The sequence below is a fragment of the Salminus brasiliensis genome, chromosome 25 (genome assembly GCF_030463535.1).
Source record: "Salminus brasiliensis chromosome 25, fSalBra1.hap2, whole genome shotgun sequence".
Taxonomy (NCBI): domain Eukaryota; kingdom Metazoa; phylum Chordata; class Actinopteri; order Characiformes; family Bryconidae; genus Salminus; species Salminus brasiliensis.
Window position 1 is genome coordinate 18,225,013 of NC_132902.1, and position 18,907 is coordinate 18,243,919.

General features: G+C 41.8%; 1 protein-coding gene across 1 annotated transcript in view; it reads left to right on the top strand.

The window, feature by feature from the left end:
- The first annotated feature begins 55 nt into the window (after positions 1-55).
- Positions 56-18,907, top strand: part of coro2ba (coronin, actin binding protein, 2Ba) — a 58,948-nt gene continuing 40,096 nt past the window's right edge. The window contains exon 1 of the mRNA XM_072671561.1: positions 56-365. Within this exon, the coding sequence (XP_072527662.1) occupies positions 351-365 (15 nt within the window). The 5' untranslated portion in view covers positions 56-350. The remainder of the gene's footprint in view (positions 366-18,907) is intronic.

An 18,907-nucleotide genomic window follows, 5' to 3' on the forward strand; every position in this document is an offset into this window, starting at 1 on the left:
GAGTGTGTGTACTAGTTGTGTAGTGGATGGGCGCAGGCTGAGTGAGGGTGTTTGACTGCAGTGCTTTAGTGAAGCGCCCGAGCTCCTGATAGGCTCCTTCTCTTCCCAGCCAGACAGCAGGCAAAGCCCTCCCTCTTCCTATCTCACCCACACACGCCTCTCTCTCTCTCCTCCTCTCCCTGCATCTACTGCTCACTCTGCTGCTGAAGAGGCTGTAGAGCACGCACATATACACACACTCACTCACTCACTCACTCACTCCTCACACACACTCTCTCTCTCTCTCACACACACATAGACTTTCTGCACATTCCGGGGACAGAAGCTGGTAACTCTCGCCCTCTCTCTGCATGACTGTCACAAAGGTAAGAGTGCTGCAGAGGGGCGGGGAGAGGGCTCCACTGCAGTGGGGTGATGCTGCTGGGTCTGCTGTTGCGTTAATCTGCATGTGTGTGCGTGAGCGAGTCTATGTTTTGGTGCACAGGTGGAGCTGGTGGTACACTTGTGGGGTTGCTGGCCCATGCAAGTCTATAGGAGCTGTGTCCCTGTATTGCAGTAGTTAACTTTGCAGGTGTATGCAACTTTTTGTATTTTTGTTTATATATGTGTGTGTGTGTGTGTTGTCGGTCAGTGTGCTGCAGTAGTAGAACAGGGGGTTTAGGCTAATGTAACCTAGGTCAGGTCTTAACATGTGAGTGTGTAGTCGGCTTGCATATCTGTGGCTTTAACAGACTGATTACAGCACAAGCTCTTAATCCAGTGCTGTCCCGTATACAGACTGAACTGTGTGTGAGTGTGTAAAGTGTGTGTGGGAGGGCTGCTTGGATGTGCATGTGTACATGTGTGAGTGTGCATTACTTTACTGATAGAAAGGTAAGTATATATGTGTGTTTGAGTAAGAAGTGGTGGTGAAGAGGTGTGTGTGTGTGTGTGTTGGGGGGGTGCTGGGGGTTGTGTGTAAGTGCAGATTGTCAGATTGTCAGGTTGCAGGATGCACTGGTGTGTGTGGGACAGCCCAAAGCCCATGTGGAACTGATTTTATCATGTATGAGAGAGTGAGAGTGTGTGTGTGTTTGTGTGTGTTTGTGTATAACCTGTGTGATTATCCCTCTGCATAAATCATCTTAATTAATTAAGGGAACAGAAGATTAGCTCTGTCAAATTAGCATATCAGTCTGAAGCACGCGCGCACACGCACACACACACACACACACACACACACACACACACATATATATATATATATAGTGTGTGTAGTCAGTGTAGAGGGTATCCTTGGTGCTCAGAAAAGCATGTTGTGCCATAATTCATCACAGTGAAAAAATATTGTCACATTGACCAACCTATTGTGTCCCCTAGCTATTGCCCCCATGTAAGGGTTAAGAGAGTTTTTCAGACCCATTTGTCTTATCTGGAATGGCTAAATGTTAACGTGCAGTAGTGTTAGCTTAGCACTAAGGCACTAATACAAATTAGTCATAGAGTTGGGTGTGTTTTTACATTTAAAGGATGAAGAAAAATAAAAACTACCAAAAATGGAGATGTTTTTCATTGGACAGCAGTGATATACACATGTTCCATGTTTTGGAGATTTTGGTTTCTTTAATGAGACTTCATGTCTTCATGCCGATGCACAGTGCACTTTATGACAATGCTCTTTGCACAAAACTGTAACTTATGCCTGTCACAATTAAAACAATAGCTACTTATGGTACGATATATGTATATTAGCTCAATCATTTTAGCTGACCTTGATATTACCCTTTGTGTTTTTGTTACCAACGAGAGTCCATTAACGTGAAAGAGCCAGATGCTGACTGTTTTATAAATGTTATAAATGTTATAAATGTTAATGTGAAATTAATGTCTCCTCTTATATGTCTATATTTTTTATTTATTTATATCTTTTAATTATGTCTCTAGTTTAGTTATGTGCATAGTCCTTAACTTACGTTGTCTTAATAGCTTGTCACTGGTAAAGTAACCTAGCGTAGCCTGTTCATTGTGCATATGATAATACATCTCTTGAATCTCGAATATTGAATGTTCACATGCAGACACAGCAGTCTTCATTCCTGGAATCCTGACCCTTGGCTGGTGGAACGCTGGATGGCATATTGAATACAAAAGCACAGCAAAGTAATCTTTGCTCAATTGTGGGCTGTGAAGATGCTTAGACCAAAAACACCCTAAAACTGCTGTAGGAACATGAAATCAAGCATTCGATCACAGCGTAGCCCCATAATTGGAGCTTGTGAGACCAGAGCAGTGCATCGCTGTTTATCTACTGATCTCTGGTGAAACCACAACCTAAGTGACTGAAATGCAGTCAGGGAATTTTAAAGTGTTCAGGATAACAATACTATGCAGTGATCAGTGCGGTAGTTCACTGTTGTCACGCGTCTAATGTGACGTGTACATGGGTGTTATCATAGGCCTTCATTTTGCACTCATATGCCCGCAGGATATTGATCACAGTGCACTCTGTATAACTTACTGCACTGCAGTGCACAGAGTTCTGTTTATGCATGTGTGTGTATGCATGTGTGCGTGTGTGTGTGTGTGTGTGTGTGTGCGCGTGTGTGTATGCATATGAGTGTGCGGCTCTGCAGTGGAGGCAGAGGACGGTGAGAAGAAGGGTGGGGAGCTGAATGATTGGGGCACCAGGGAACACTATGACCTTGAGTTGTGTGTGTGTGTGTTTGTGTGTGCGTGTGTGCTGACATAGCTAAAACAGCAGTCAGCACATACACACACACACACAAGACAAGATTGCATAGGGATCCCTAAATGCTGTCATTTTGTGCATCTGCAGCCACATACACACACATAAGGTGTATGCTTGGAAACACAACCAAGCCCACCCACACACACTCACACACTACACCTGACTTCACCTGGCTCTAGTTATGTCCCTGCTATAAAATAGCATCCACTCGTCCTTTGTTCATTTATAGCTGTAGTTTTTTGCTAGTGTGTGTGAAGACAGACAGACAGACAGGATATATCTGGCTGCAGGGACAGAAAATGGTCAGTGGCCCAGACATTTATCTGTAGAACAGGATGCCTCTCTCAGCCTCTCTCAGAACAGCACCACAAGCTCTATTAGTCTTCAACTAACAGCAGCACTGAGACCAGCAGGACTCTCCCTGTAGCATTAAGCTTCTCTAAGTTGCACCCATTGCTGACACAGATGTGCAAATGTGCACAGCTTGTCTAGTCCCTGTAGAGAATTATTGCCAATAGAATAGGACTCTCTGGAGCAAATAAACATGAACCTGAATTTGTCACCATGCCAAATGCCAAGTGTGGGCTAGAGGGGTATTAGCTGTGGGGGCACTGAGCTGTGGAGCAGTGTAACTGTGCATGTCTCTTGAATGATGGTTGGTGCTCCATCCAATACTTTTGGGGTGAGTTGGGGAGTTGGGGATGAGGTGGGATGGTGATCATCCAACATCTTGAACTCACTTATGATATTATCACTGAATGCAATCAAATCATCAAAAATCCTCTCTGGACAATAGAGAGAAGCAGGATACAGTCTTTTTTCATAGCCTTGATTTCAAACGAAACAACGAATGAGCAGGTGTCCCAATACTTTTGTCCATATAGATTTTGTACAATTGTAATTACTGTTGATTTACCTAATTTAAAACAATTAAACAAAAAAGGACCTACACAAAGGTAATGCCATGTTATATGTTAAATTACAACAAATAGTAAAAACATATAAAGTGTGATCAAAATGTGTGCTAATAAATTTATAATAGCAATGATGATAATAATAATAATAATAATAATAATATATAATAATCATCATCATCATCATCATGCAAAATAAATAACAAATCTTTTTTATTGTTTTTAAGAATTAATCAGTGTTGTTTTAAAGCAATAGTCTGTACCTTTGGGGGATTTGGGGATTCAGCGCCATTTCTGGTCCTGTCAGTCTGATCATTGCAGGTTTACATTCATTCATTCAGTCAGTGGAGTAGTTCAGGGTGGAGTATTCAGAGAGACCTCAGTTAAAAACCTGGTAACGGAAATGTCTTCAGAGGATGCAAGATGACAAACCCCCCTGCTAAAACCTACCAGGTTACTTTGTTTTAAGAATGTGTATATTACACGTTGCAGGGATGGTCCCGCCAACACAGCAATACCTTTCATTACATATTTTCACTCAGGAATAAAACTGCTTTCAGTTTAAACCAAAAAATCTTAAGGACTGCAGCTTTAAATAAAGTCTGAATATAAAAGACTGTGGAGGTAAAAACACAATCCCATGACTTCTGAGAAGACTCATGTTCATTCTGCATTGTGGAGCGTGAAAGCTGGAGCTTTAGAAGATCATTAAAATTCATACAAGTGCAGTGAGAGAGAGAGACAGAGAGAGAAGGGCTGGAATAGGAGTGCAGTGGACAACAGGAGACATATAAATATGAACAGTTTAAAGGGTGCTCACTAACTGGTGGCGGAAGGGTAACTGCTGGTAAAATTGAACAGTGGCATCCACACTCAGCAGATGCAGTGGTTAACAGCAGCAGGGTGTTTCATGCACTGATTAGGAATTTCTAGGCACATAATAATGAACCACTATGGTATCACAATGGTCGAACATTTTATAAGAAGGGTAGGACTATTAGGATGACAGCGGCCTTCCTGCCTGAATCCTTCCATGTGTTATCCAATATAGCACAACAGTTTGGGTCAGTTGAAAAAAATGGTAGTGATTACATGTACCACATTGTGCATCTGATCACCTGCACCCCAGTATGTGTTTGTAGAATGGGTTTAGGTAACAAGCAGAAGCTCACTGTTCACTCAGCTCCACTGCTCTGTGTGTTTAGAGCTGCCAGAATATTACAGGACAACATGAGACAGAATGAGACAGAGTGTGTCTGAGAGCTAGTTGGCTGTGAGTGGTGTCTGTGTGTGTGGGAGGATGTGAGTAACTGGGTGGAAGGTATAACACATTATTAAGATGCAAATGGGCGACTGTACTGCAATCTAACTGTTCAGAATATAGAGATGTGCTAATTGTCCTTAAAGTCATGTATGAATATACACACGCAAACATGATCATATCAAAATATTATGACCACCTACCTAATAGTGGGAATGACCACCCTTGGCTTCTCAAACACTAGCGAGATGTTCGTAATAGGGGTTCTACTCTGAAGCACCACTGTTATGTCGTTGGGAGTCACTGAATATGAGAGAAATACATTCTCTGTATACCTTCATTACGGCAGCTCTAGGACATCCCACAAAGTTAGCAGTGTCCAAGATGCTTCCCCCTTCGCCCACTGTCACAGTCATATCAGAATATATGAATCTGGAATGTATCAGAAGCCGTAACCGGGTTTGCTGCACATATAAATAAGCGAGCACACCAGTCATTTGTAGAAGAGTGCAGAATGATCATCATGAGCAAAGGATGTGATTTGACTGATGTCCAAAAGGGCATGATAATAGGGTGCCGGGGCAAAGGGTGGTATCATCTCTGAAACTTTTTGGGATGTTCTAGAGCCACCGTAGTGAAGGTTCCATCACCTAATACAGCCTATTGCAACGACGTCTCGCTAGTGTCATCCGAGCTGAGGGTGGTTAAGTAGGTGGTCGTAAAACTCTGGTATTTCAGTGTCATGCCAAAAATCTCACATCTCCTAAGTACACACTTTTACAGGAACTTTCAAGGGAAGTCAATAAAAAACAGTTTAATTCCACGTCATTTTGGAACATTTCATTCATTCTTTATACAATCAAATTCTCACAGCAATGTTCTAAAACCTCGTAGACTGTAAATGAGCAGGTGTCCCAATACTTTTGTCCATGCAGTGCACAGTTTCGGCAGTGACGTTATATACCATGTGCTTGTGTGTGTGTGTGTGTGTGTGTTGGTTGCGTGCATGTGTGTGTGCTGCACTGACCCATGATATTGCCTCCAGCTTTCAGCTGCTCCCATCTAATCGTTTGATGTTGCATGGAGAGAAAGTTGCAGGATGAAAATCTTTCTCTGCATCGACGGAACAAAATATCTGCCTTGTTTTACTCTGCCTTCGGGGGGAGTGGGGGTAGTGAGCTTCCCAAAACTCACACACACACACACACACACACACACACACACAAACACACACACGTACAGTACATTAGCTACACGTTGAGAAAATTCCACTTGTAATGTACACACACACTCGGGCTACAGAGAAGAAGCTAAGCCCAGCCGTACCCACTTGCTGCCCTATCGACCGTTGCCTACGGTTACCTCGAGTGATTCCCGCTTGGCTCTGAGTTTGAGCGTGTGTGCACACGTGGCTCAAGGGACTCAAATAATGGACTACTGCAGAGACACAAACACACACACACACACACACACACACACACCCTAGAGCTCATCAGAGGTGTGAACCATGTCTACCACTGTCTTGAGGTTGTGTTTAATGACCACTTTGCTAAAAAACGACATTTGTCAACCTTTATGGCTGTCGTGCAGAACCAGAATTCACATAAGCAAGTCTGTTGGAGATTAGTGAATAACTCATGGTTTGAGGGAAGCGTGTGATGACTTAGACATTTTGCCTGTTGCTAATTGGTGAAGTATGAGCTTCATTAGGCTTGTTAGCTACATTAAGCTTGTAGCTCCAGGGCAAAACTAGTCTCACAAGCTACCGTCTGAGAGTCTGGTGTGTTTTGCTGTTTAACATGGCAAAGTACTGACTCTCTGAGAGTATAGGACTATGTGTTGTACAGATTAACCAAGCACAGACCACTGCTGTTGCGCACCATGTAAGGGAAGGTGATTTTCAAAATGGAGCTACAGCAAAAACACATCCCCGGGAAACAAAGTAGTTCACTAAATAGAGCTAAGTATTTGGACACCTGCTCGTTTGTTGTTTCTTCTGAAATCATGTTTCATAGTTTATCCTGCTTTTGTCCAAGAAAGGCTTTCTACTAGATTTTGGAGCATTGCTCTAAGGATTTGATTGCATTCAGTGACAACAGCATTAGTGAGGTCAGGACTTTGAATGATCACCAGCCCACCTCATTCCCAGCTCCCCAACTCATCCCAAAAGTGTTGGATAAAGCACCATCCATCATTGCAGAGAACCCAGTTCCACTGCTCCACAGCTCAATGCTGGGGGGCTTTATACCCCTCTAGCCCACGTCTGGCATTAGGAATGGTGGCAATAGGTTGATGTTTATCAGCTATTCTATTTGCAATACATCTCTTTAGAGCTGTGTGTGTGTGTGTGTGTGTGTTTGTGTGTGTGTATGTGTGTGTGTGTGCATTTGCACATCTGTGTCAGCAACACATAAGATGCTGCTATACCGAACATAAGAGAGGTGAAAGATAAAGTCATGAAAGCCTGAAATCTGTGACACCCACTCTCACAGCCACCTTTCTCCCAATCTGTAGCTGAGGTATTTCTCTCTCTGTCTCTCTCTCTCTCTCTCTCTCTCTCTTTCTCTCTCTCTCTCTCTCTTTCTCACTATCCGTATCTTAAGTAGTATAGAAATGCATGGTTTGGAATGTGATATGCACTATATGTCCAAATGTTTATAGACACTTCTTCTAATGAATGCAATCAGCTTAAGTTGCAAATAGACACAATCAGCTTGTGTAGTCCCTGTAGAGAAGAACTGGCAATAGAATAGGACTCTCTGAAGCAGATGAACATGTATTGGCACCATGCGTAGTGCGTATAGGGGTCTAAAGGAGCCCACCAGGCCCCTGTTTAGGAAGAAGTGGATGGATATTTTATTTATTATTCTCTCTCTCTCTCTCTATATATATATATATATATATATATATATATAGAGAGAGAGAGAGAGAGAGAGAGAGGGAGAGATGAAATTGTGAGGAGAGGATGTATTTCCTGTTTGAAGTCCTTGAGTCTTGAGTTGGTGAATGACCACATTGAGACACAGATAACCAGCAGCTGTGCTACAGAGTGTGTGTTTGTTTTTGGCCTTTGTCCCTGATCTCCATATCTCTCTCTCTCTATCTCCCTCTCTTCCTCTCTCTGCCTCCCTTTGTCTCTCCCTCTCTATCTCTTTCACACACACTGTCTCTGCCTTTTTCTATCTATCTATCTATCTATCTATCTATGTAATAGTGGTAGATAGACAGATATCTATCTGTCTGTCTGCCTGCCTCTCTGTCTGTCTGTCTATCTATTTATCTATCTATCCTCATCGCCCTCTTTCTCTCGCCGCCTTGCTCCCTCTCCCTTCTGTGAAGTCAGCAAAACTGCTCTCAAGCTTGAAAACCGTTGTAAATTGGCCGTTTGCTGACCAGCCCTGGAAAAATGGTCAGTGCCTTTACTGCACTCTGTAGGGGATGATCCACTTCCATACAGCGGCTGTGGGCTTTACTCCTCTTCCTCAGTGTGGATTTAGATGTCAGTCTGTGGGGACCTCACTAGTGCTGGGATCATGATGTATTTCATTCAGCGTAGATCTCCGCAGCACTTGATGTGGTTCAGTGGAAAAATACAGCCGTCATATACTGCAAACCCCCCCTGCTCAACGCCCCCCCCTAGTCAACGCCCCCCACCCAGAGCACAGGAAGGAAGGTGGATCACACAGACCTGCTAGAAATAAAGAGAAGAGGAAGAGAAATGGAAATCTTTGTCAATTTACCGTGAGAAGGATAAAACTGCGAACGCAGGGAGTGATAAGCCAGAATTTGTGTGTGTGTGTGTGGGGGGGGCAAACCTGCCTGGTTTAGCTGGCCTTTAGCTGTAATGCTGGAGCACTACTGCAGTACAGGACAGCTTAAATATTGAGAATTTGGAATGAAACTCATGCATTGGCTCTGAAATTACATAGTTGCTTACATGTGCTGTGTGTGTGTGTGTCTGTGTCCTCTGTGAGTTTGAGTGAGCTCATTCCAGCAGGGATGAGGCTATTTTTACAGGATTAGAGCTGTAGGGTGTGTGTGTGTATATATGTGTATGTGTATGGTAGATGAGTGTGTATTTGGATGTGCCTGTAAGTGTGTGTGTGTGTGTGTGTGTGGGGTCAGTAGTGAAGTGCATCACCACAGAAGGAAGCGTTTCCGCCTACACAGCACAGTAAATGTGGGAGAGAGAGAGAGAGACACACACAAAGTGAGAGCCGGGTCAGTCAGTGCAATACTCTTAGATGGTGGGTGTTTAATACAGAGTGCATTTACTCTGTCTTTTATTCTCTACATAAAATGATATATCATCACTGTCACGCAGAAACCTTGTATCTCCAAAATCGACTTTACATGAAAGGGTACAAACCTTTCAGTGGAAGTCAATGAAAAAAAATTCTGTTGCTCTGTTCATCACAAAATGTGAACAACTGTCAGGTTAAAGCAAAAATGGAGATACAAGTTTTTTGCGTGACAACAACGATACGTTTATATTTTATACATTCCTACAAGTAAAGTGATGAGTCCATTTGTTTAGATGGGTATTTATTATTAATCCTATTATTATTCCTAGTATCTGGATATCTCTAAAAAAAATTACTGTCCACAAGAAAACACAGGTCTTTATCACTGAAAATGGAGCTTTTTGAAAACGCTCTCCAAGGTAAAGGAAAACTAAGCTTCGTTAAAAAAAAAATGCTGACATCACAACACATGCGTGCTTCTGTGAACTGGACTAAACTGGTTGGGTTGTCCTTAAGTAATAGAAGTGAGTACAATGGAATAATGGTGCTGCATCCAGTTATTCAGGAGGAGTTAGGGATAAGGTGGTCATCCAACATCTTGACCTCACTAATGATCCTGTCACTAAATGCAATCAAATCCTCACAGCAAAGCTCCAGCAAAGCCTTAGAGACAGTTACTTCAACAAAAGCTGAATAAGCTTTTTTTAATACCCCTGATTTCAGAATCAGCAAGTGTCCCAATACTTTTGTCCATATAGTCTATACCTTGTGTGTAGAACATAATTAGTTTAGAGGTGGAATCAGCACATGTGTATTAGGTGGCTGAGAAAACATATATAAAAAGACAGCATCCTGGACCGGCTCTGACCTCCACTCAGTCTGTATGAGACTCTCTTCAGCAGCCCATTGGCCATCACTTTGACTAACCCACATGGAGGAAGCCGGTTAATGCCCTGTATCTCTGTGGACACACTTAAGAGGACTCAAAAGTCCTTGCTTAGTTCTCTTCTGCTGCTTCCAAATGGGCTTATAGCAGCAGCCATGATTGTAGATGTCATTGTCACGTTCCTCCAGCACTACACACAGTGCAGCGGGCAGCTTTTATTCTGATCAGCGCTGTGCTGTGCTGCACAGGTCATGTGATGAGCTTTAATCAGAAACTAAATCTGTTTATGTGCTTAACCATGATAATGATGCTGTTGCTGATGATGAAGATGATGCTGAGTGCTTATCATAATAAGTGCTTATCATAATGACAGTGAAGAAGAGCAACAGCAATGTGATCTTCGTTTTTGATGGAATGAGCAAAAGGACAAATGATACACAGTACACAGAATGATACAGACTTGTTTATGGGCTACATGGATCAACATTTAATATTCTGTCTGAATCCCATTGTTTTATTATTATATTATATTATATTATATTATACAATATATATATATATATATATATATATATATATATATATAGTATAATATAATATAATATAATATAACATAATAATGGGGTCCCGGCGCATTGTTCCGAGTGCCACATGCAGCATTGGCCGCAGTTAGAAAAAAGGAGGTGGCTGGGACCATTGCAAGTATTTGGGGGGAGCTATGAAAGGGTAAGTTAATTGGCAGTACATTGGATAATTGGGAGACAAATGAAACATTTTGACAAAAAACAAACATACCTGTTCCGGCTTACAAGGCTGTGAAGTGTAGTGTTTTTCCACAGCACTGACTAGTGGATGTACATTCTAATTTCATCTAACCTTTTCAGATACTTTTAGGCGTACGCTTGCTCAATCCTAATAGTCAAGATGCTCACATAAGCCTAGGGTCAACATACCCTATGCTGAATATCAGCTAGAGGGTTACACAACCCCCAGCACTGGGCTATGGGTTCTTTGCAATGACAAAGCCCTATCTAATACCTTTGGGATGAGCTGGAGTGGCTTTCACGATCCAGAACTAATCATCCAACATGAGGATCTGACCTCACTAATGCTCTTGTGGCTGAATGCTTTGAAGTCCAACATCTACTGTAAGGCCTTTCCAGTAGAGTCTGTAACTGCAGTAAACGAGGGATAAATCTCTTGTTAATACACCTAATTCTAGAAACCCAATGTTGGATGAGCAGATGTCTACAAACTTTTGTACGCTAAGCTAATAATATTAAGATATGCTAATAAACTCTTTGACTGCAAGTTCCTTAGTTACTGTTTAGACCTGTCTTTTGAGTCATTTCAGTGTTCTCTGCTGAAAACTGTCAAATAGTCATCTGGATTCCCCTCATAGTCCCTATGGAAACCCAGTGGGGATGTTTTTCATTGGATTCAACCTCCCCAAAAGCACAAAGAGCTCTGTATTTCACAAAAGATCACTCCAAATCAAAGTTCATTAAAATGCGCTGCACTGACGGCTACATGAGAGGAGCTAGAAAGGCTGTCTTTATTCCCTCTTGGTGCCTATTGTGGTGTATGTATTCTTAAATCCAGTACAAATGCCAGATGACTGTTTGGTGGTTGCCTGAGCCAGACTGCAAATAAAGGTATATATATTCTGGTTCTCAGCGCCAGAGTATTTTTAATTCCAGGTCTCATAACGTTATAATAAATAATTTATGAATCCATCTTCACATCACATCTTCAACCCTGAATTAGAAAGGCGCTCATACACAGCTCTCATCTGCCTATCAGACAAGAGAAAGTCTTGGATTGGAAACACATTTTCCTATTGCAAATGGGATCAGCAGTCCTAAGAAAGAGGGGAAAGAAAACTCGGCAGCTCGCATCATCTGTTATACAATGGCAGGGTTTAAAGTAAAGAATTTTGGAGAGATCAGGCCTGTGTGAAGATGGACTCCATCAGCCTGTCCATGGAGTGTAATGCTTATCTGGGTGGTATTGCAGTATTTGTTGCGAGAGTAGAGAGTGTGTGTGTATGTGTGTGTATGAGGGAGCAGCTGAGAGCAGTGAGGGTTCACATTCCTCCTCAACATTCTCTGGTTCTTGGCGCTGTTTTTGAAGCGTTCTGCACCTACTCCCAGCGCCAGGCCATTTATTTTCTCAGAGAACGTATCAGTGAGAAAGAGGGAAAGAGTAAGAAGAATGCGTGAGAGTGTGTGAGAGAGTGTAGAAAGGGGAGAATTCGACTGATAGAGCAAAAGTTGCAGTTGATAGGACCTGTATTTTCTATTATTTTTGGGGGAAAGTGGAATACATGTCTAAATGGTTCTTTTAGTTCTCTCATTTCTCAAAAAATGGTAGGTTTACAGGAGAAACCTACACAAACCTTCAGAACTTTCAATGGATGTCAGTGTAAAAAGATGCTATTTTAATTGTCATTTTGGAGCATTTCTATTGGTCTATTCTTCATAAAATTCTTACTCAATGTAAAAATAAAACAACTGCCAGATAAAAAACAACAAAAATTGAGATTTAAGGTTTTTGCGTGACAGACCTCTTTCATGAAACACAAGCAGAACACATTTGTGCGTTAATCATTTGTAAAACACATTTTCACAAAATACCAGATTCAATACAGTGTTTGTAGTTTTAAATGTACAGACACAATTTAAAGCTCCCCCTGACCACGTGTAAAGTGTGTGTACCACCCAGAAGACACCAGAAGTGTCAACTGACATGCCTGCACTTTAATTAGCATTATTAAAATTATTTAAAAACTACAGGGACATACATAAGTGTACATAAATAAAATCTAACAAAACAACACTTAACAAGCAACATATCAGCAGTTATGCCTCGCTATAGCAAGTTCCCCTAAGTTAGTCTTAGTTTTGTTTTGTAGAGATGTTGAAGCCTCAGTCCTCACATACCCCAATTTATGAAACCATTGGTATTCATTAACATATACACGTATGTTAATGAATACCATTAACATACTACTAATAAATCTGGTGTTTGCGCATTCGTGAATCTGGTGGAAAGTTTTTGGGAAAGTCTTTTTTACTCGCAATTTACTGCCAGTTTGCTTGTGTTTTTACATAGGTCTTATAAATAAGCCCCACTGCGTTAATAACGACATTCATGTACTTCACTCATAATGAGCATCAAATACAAACTAGAGCGTTGGGTTACTGATCACAAGGTTGTGAGTTCAATACTCTGTCTGCTAAGCTGCCACTGTCATCTTCTCTGCTTAAAAGGTGCTGTAGCATGGCTGACCCTACACTCAAGCTGGGGTATGTGAAAAGAACAATTGTGTTGCACTGTACAACAAGCAGGCAATTAGACAGTTGCACCACTCCAGAGCTGTGAAGCCATGTGCATTTTTGTGTTTACTCTGAACTGTGTTTATGTAGCTCTAGAGTGGCCCTACTGTCTAACTGCCTGCTCATCAAGTGTGAGGAGATGAAAGGGCTCATTTGAAAAAGCCACCCCAGTCTCGGGACATCATAAGATGGAGGATGTCCAAACCTGAAAAAGGGAATAAACTGAGGGGGAGGAGCCACAGACTAAACATCTTACACAATATTTAATGAATTCCAGCTGCAGCTCATTTATTAATGTTTTTGAGGCTTAAATCACCATGTATTGTTGACCATATTGAGATGCAGAACAAGTAAATGTGAGTTAGGAGAACTCTGACTAAACTAAGCTGAATTAACTCAAAAGACGCTCTGTAATCAGTCACTTTATTATTTTGTTATTTTAAAATAATTTTTGTTATAATAGAAGAATAGGAGGGAAATCTGCATCTGCAGATCTAAATTTCTCTCTCTCTCTCTCTCTCTCTCTCTCTCTCAGAGTTAACAGTAATATGTCTGACAGCAGCCCCTGGGGTTGCAGCTGTGCTCAGTGTAGAAGGTGCTGAATGGTCAGTGTGAGGAGACAGGGAGTGTGTTTTGAAGGTGGAAAAGCTGAAGCCAGCGCTGTCACTCTTAAACACACACTGTCATTCACATGCTAAATCTGTGACCTCAGTGCTCCATGTGAGGCACAGGCTGTCAGCTTAAAGGAATGGCTTCAGGAACAGTTTCAGAGTGATATGTAAGCTATAGTATGGCAAAACAAACAGAACATGCTGGATGTGACTATTCATCCCAGATTCACAGCAATTGTTCTCTTCATCAACTGCCTTTAAAGATAAGAAATGATCATTATAGGGGCTCCGAAAGGGGTCCAGTGGACTAAAGCGCTATCACTATGCTGCTTGCCCTCAGCAGCCGGAGTCAGAGAGAGCACAATTGGGTGGGTTGATGGCACGTCCATATCACTCCCAGTGTGATGTTGGAAATGCAGAGACTGCATTTCTAGGAGGAGAATGGACAGGTCAGTTGTTTATACAGTTTCAGTACATATACACACATTAAATTGTCATTAGGGAGGGCCATAGAGTGGTCAAAGTCATGGCCCTCGCTCTCCGCAAACTGGGCGTAAAAAAGACAAAGCTAGTATGATGGCGTCACTGTTGCAGCAGGGAATGGCTCAATTAAAAATTCCTCACCCAAGAGATCGAAGCAAAAGAGGGTTAGGTCACATGGCAGCTGATGAAACTGGGACACATACAGACAGGCGTGCTCATTCTATGAGATGAGATCAATGTTTTACTTTTGGAGACCACGTGGATGCATCATTTGCCCATGAATAACAGCTATGGCCCAGTCCTGCTCAGCAGTCCACCACATACTTTGACGCAGAAACACTTTATGGTGTAAATGGGGTGACTAATACTTTGACCCATTCAAAACCTTGAAGGAAGCATTGCTTTTAGGCTGAGGGACACGATTAATATTTTATATTTCAATTTTTTTTCTATTTCCCCGGGGGAATCAACGCACATTCATCTGGGACATCTTGAAATAGGTCAGATTCACAGCGCACTAACCTTTAAGCCCCTTTGGGAATAACTGTGATTGAAATGAGCCTCAGCGGCCACATATGGTGCCATACACATCTGCGCCCTTGCCTTTATTGAGGCAGTGAAACTCTTCTGCACTCTTCTGTTTTGGACCCTGTAAAACTGCAGAGCTGCACTCCAGCAGTCCTGCATAAAGTGGGCATTCAGCAAACTCCTCTCAGTCATGTTAGCCCCGTGGTTCCACAGCTACAGCAGTGTCAGCGAATACACAGCGGCCTCCAGCTCGAGGAAAATCAATTATCCCCTCTTCTCCTTCTTCCAGGGCCGAGTAAACACAACCATATGGAGCTTGAAGCTGCTGTGTACCAATAAAATGCAATGTCTCAGTCTAAGGAGCTGTAGGTGTCAGACTGGTTAAAAGGCTGTGGGTGATCCACCCTACATGTAACTTCACATTTATTGGCTGTGTCTCTAAAGAGGCAGCTGTACAGCAAAATGCTGACTGTAGTAAAATTTGCTTAGTGAAAAGCTTAAGGGGACCATCTCTTTCATTTTGCATGTTATAGACAGTGACAGTCCCAACTAACATGTCCATGTGGGCAGTCCAGTGATGGGACCAAGGGGGTTAAATATGGGCCACATCTGGATTGTACACTGCACATAGGGCCTAAATGAGACACATGTAAAGTTAAGGTGCACTGTAAACATCTTCAAAACATACTGATCACATCCCAGTCCGTATGGAAATCAGTCACACAATCACCAAAACCAAATTCTATTCACTATGTGGACAAAGGTATTGGGACACCTGCTCATTCATTAAATTATTTTAAAAAGTTTACCCTGCATTTGTCTCTACTGTCCAGAGAGGTGTTCTAATAGATTTTGGAGCATTGCTGTGAGGATTTGAATGCATTCAGCGACAAGAGCATTAGCAAGGTCAGGCTGCTGAATGATCACCATCCCACCCCAACATCACCACAATCTTTCCACTGCAGTTCCACTGCTCCACAGCTCAATGCTGCAGGCCTATATATCCATCTAGTCCATGCCTGAAGTAGCTGAATGCATTAATTAGAAGGAATGTCCATAAGTATTTGGACACTGTTAAACACTATCTGTTAAGTGTCCTTTTAAACAATATGCTGAGATGCAAAGACTTCCCTCAGTCAAACATTAGGTCCACCTCCTGTAGCATCTAGCACCTTGTGATGTGCTGCTCGCCACAAACCTGAGCCTGGTTGTAAGTGCACCTAGCAGAGGCTATTCTTAGCCCTGAATGCTGTGCTGGCAGTACTGATGAAACAGGACACTGCTAGCACTAGGAAAAAGTCAGAGGAGATTAGCCTAGCAGGAAGACAACAGGCTAATATGACATTGAGAGAAGTGCTGTCACTGTGGAAGGGCATGGCACTGATTAGCATCTGAGTACCAATATTATGGGATGGCAAGGGACCCAGGCCTTGCTGTGGCTTTCAAATCTGTTAGTGGAGGGATCCTGGACAGACCTGAGGTAATGATTTGTTTGTTTATCATCCTGATAAAAGAGGAAATGAGAGTATGATCTTCAAAATAAAGCATCTACTTGTTCACCAGTTCAAGATGCTAACTGACGTTCATTCCTCTTTGTTGATGTACTCACTGAATTGCAGGTACGGTATGTGTAAGCAAACCATTTAAACCGTGCCGACCTCACATGATAGGAAAAGGTGTGTTTTGAAGAACAGATGTGGTCTCTGGCTAGATGGCCCAGGGCAGATGGTGTGTTTCTGGGGTAACCCAAGGCCCCGCTGAATCCTCTCCTGCATGAAGAACCAGCCTGTTCCCTTGCACTGTGAGCCAGAAACGGCAGGCACAGACAAATCTGTCCCGTCTGCACAGCACTGCTGGGCTTTAATCCAGTTTGGAAAGGACTTCCTCTGAGGGGTACAAGAAATACTGATATAGAAGTTAATACTGGTACAGTGATGCACTATGATATAGATTTAACCACATCATGGCTACTGTGATAAAGCCAAAACTACATTTATCCCCTGATTAACAATGATCACCGAAGTTCATAAACCAAGTTCATGAGCCAATTACACATTGTCACAGTGCCTAACAAAAACTAATTCATTAACCCCTTAACGCAGCAAGGACAGGAGGCCACAAACGCAGGCAAAAGCCTTAGTTTACGTGTGGACAGGACCTTTGGATCCAACCTTAATCCACCCCAACTAACTACTGCCTCCAGAGGTCCTTGAGTGGCTGAATGGAGTGTTATCATTATTTGAATGAAGGTCGAATACCACTGCTCTACAGAGCACACACGTCTACACATTTTAACACACACTCACTTTATTTGTGTGATATTACATATTGAGCAAAAAGAGAGAATGCTATATATATAAAATAATTATTATTATGTTTGTACAATTATATACATACTTGACCACCTAGTGAACAGACTTGCCGATAAGAACTTTGGTTCAGTTCAGCCTTTTCAATTGTCAGCACATCAGCGGCGTGATACAGTGTTATTAGCATGATTACATTTTCTCAAACAATCAGCTTGTGAAGACTGAAATAACTGTATATATTAATACATATATGAAAAAAAAATTATATATATATATATATATATATATATATATATATATATATATATATATATATATATATAGAATGCACACACACAGACTGCTACTGATCAGCCTTCATGCACATATACATGCGCATATTTGTATATTTTCTATTTATTGTATTTATTGTCTTCTTGTCTATACATATTGTTTATTGTCCTTGCACTATTGTAGCATGTACATATATATGGTTTCATATCCTTCCAGCATTGCAACAAATAATGCTGCAGTTACACCTGCTTACACTGAGCTGAGTGGGATTTGGAAAGCACAGCCTGAGCTTCATCAAGACTGTGCTTGCAGCAAACCCTCATTTCTTTTTATGTGTTAAATTTAAGTGCTTCTTAAGTTCTTCATAACTTAACATCTATTGGAAATATGCTGTATCTAACTGTTACATTATAATTTCAGTGAATTACATGAGTCAGTGGGAAGGTTTCACTGAATAAGAAGTAACAGCTTGTTAGTCTTTACGTAGCCTGGTGCCGCTAAGAATCATGCCGCTAGGTATGGAAGTAATTCTGCAAAGTGCACCAGCAGGTGTTGTGAAGCTCTCGCACTAATGAAAAGAATACAGAGAGTTCTGGCAGCAGACTATGCATGCACAAAAAACATGAACATTTAACCTTTCCCTTTCTGAATGATACAACTTGAGAGATGGTGCTTTTAAGATGAAATGTGGGCTTCATATCTGCCCATTTTGGTGAAGTGCGCTGTCCGTGTTTGTGCATGCTTGTGTATGGGTGTGCGTTCAGGCACTGTGCCACTGCAGACTTTCCTTTTGAGCGTTTGCCCAGATGGTACTCGATCCTAGGGGGACTCGTCTTTTTGTTGTGTGTGGTGCAGAGTTGGCATCAGGTCAGATCCAATTATGTTAAGCTGTCAGAACAATAAATAATAAACATCCAGAGTGCAAAGATAACACCTGATCATAACAGATTAAGTGTATTTCACAAATAATTAAATAATTCAATCCTGCAGTGTTGAGTAATAGCATAGTTCAGTGCATGTGCTGTATTGGGCCCATACACTGTTAAAAGTATAAGATCCTTGAACCTCTTAAGGTCACTGCTAGGTGTTTGCTAGGAAGTTGCCTTGGTATCCTAGGTGATTGCCATGGTGTCTCTGGTGGCTGCATGTTGCCAAGTGGTTGCTGTGGTAGCCCATGTGGATGGTTGGGTGTTGCTAGTGTTTTTTATATCAATATGGCATAAAAAGCACCTGATTCATTCCTATGAGACACATTTCTGTGTAAAAATAAATAGCTGTTGCCATGCTTTGCAAATTTACAACTACAATAATTTATGTTTTCAAATTGTTACA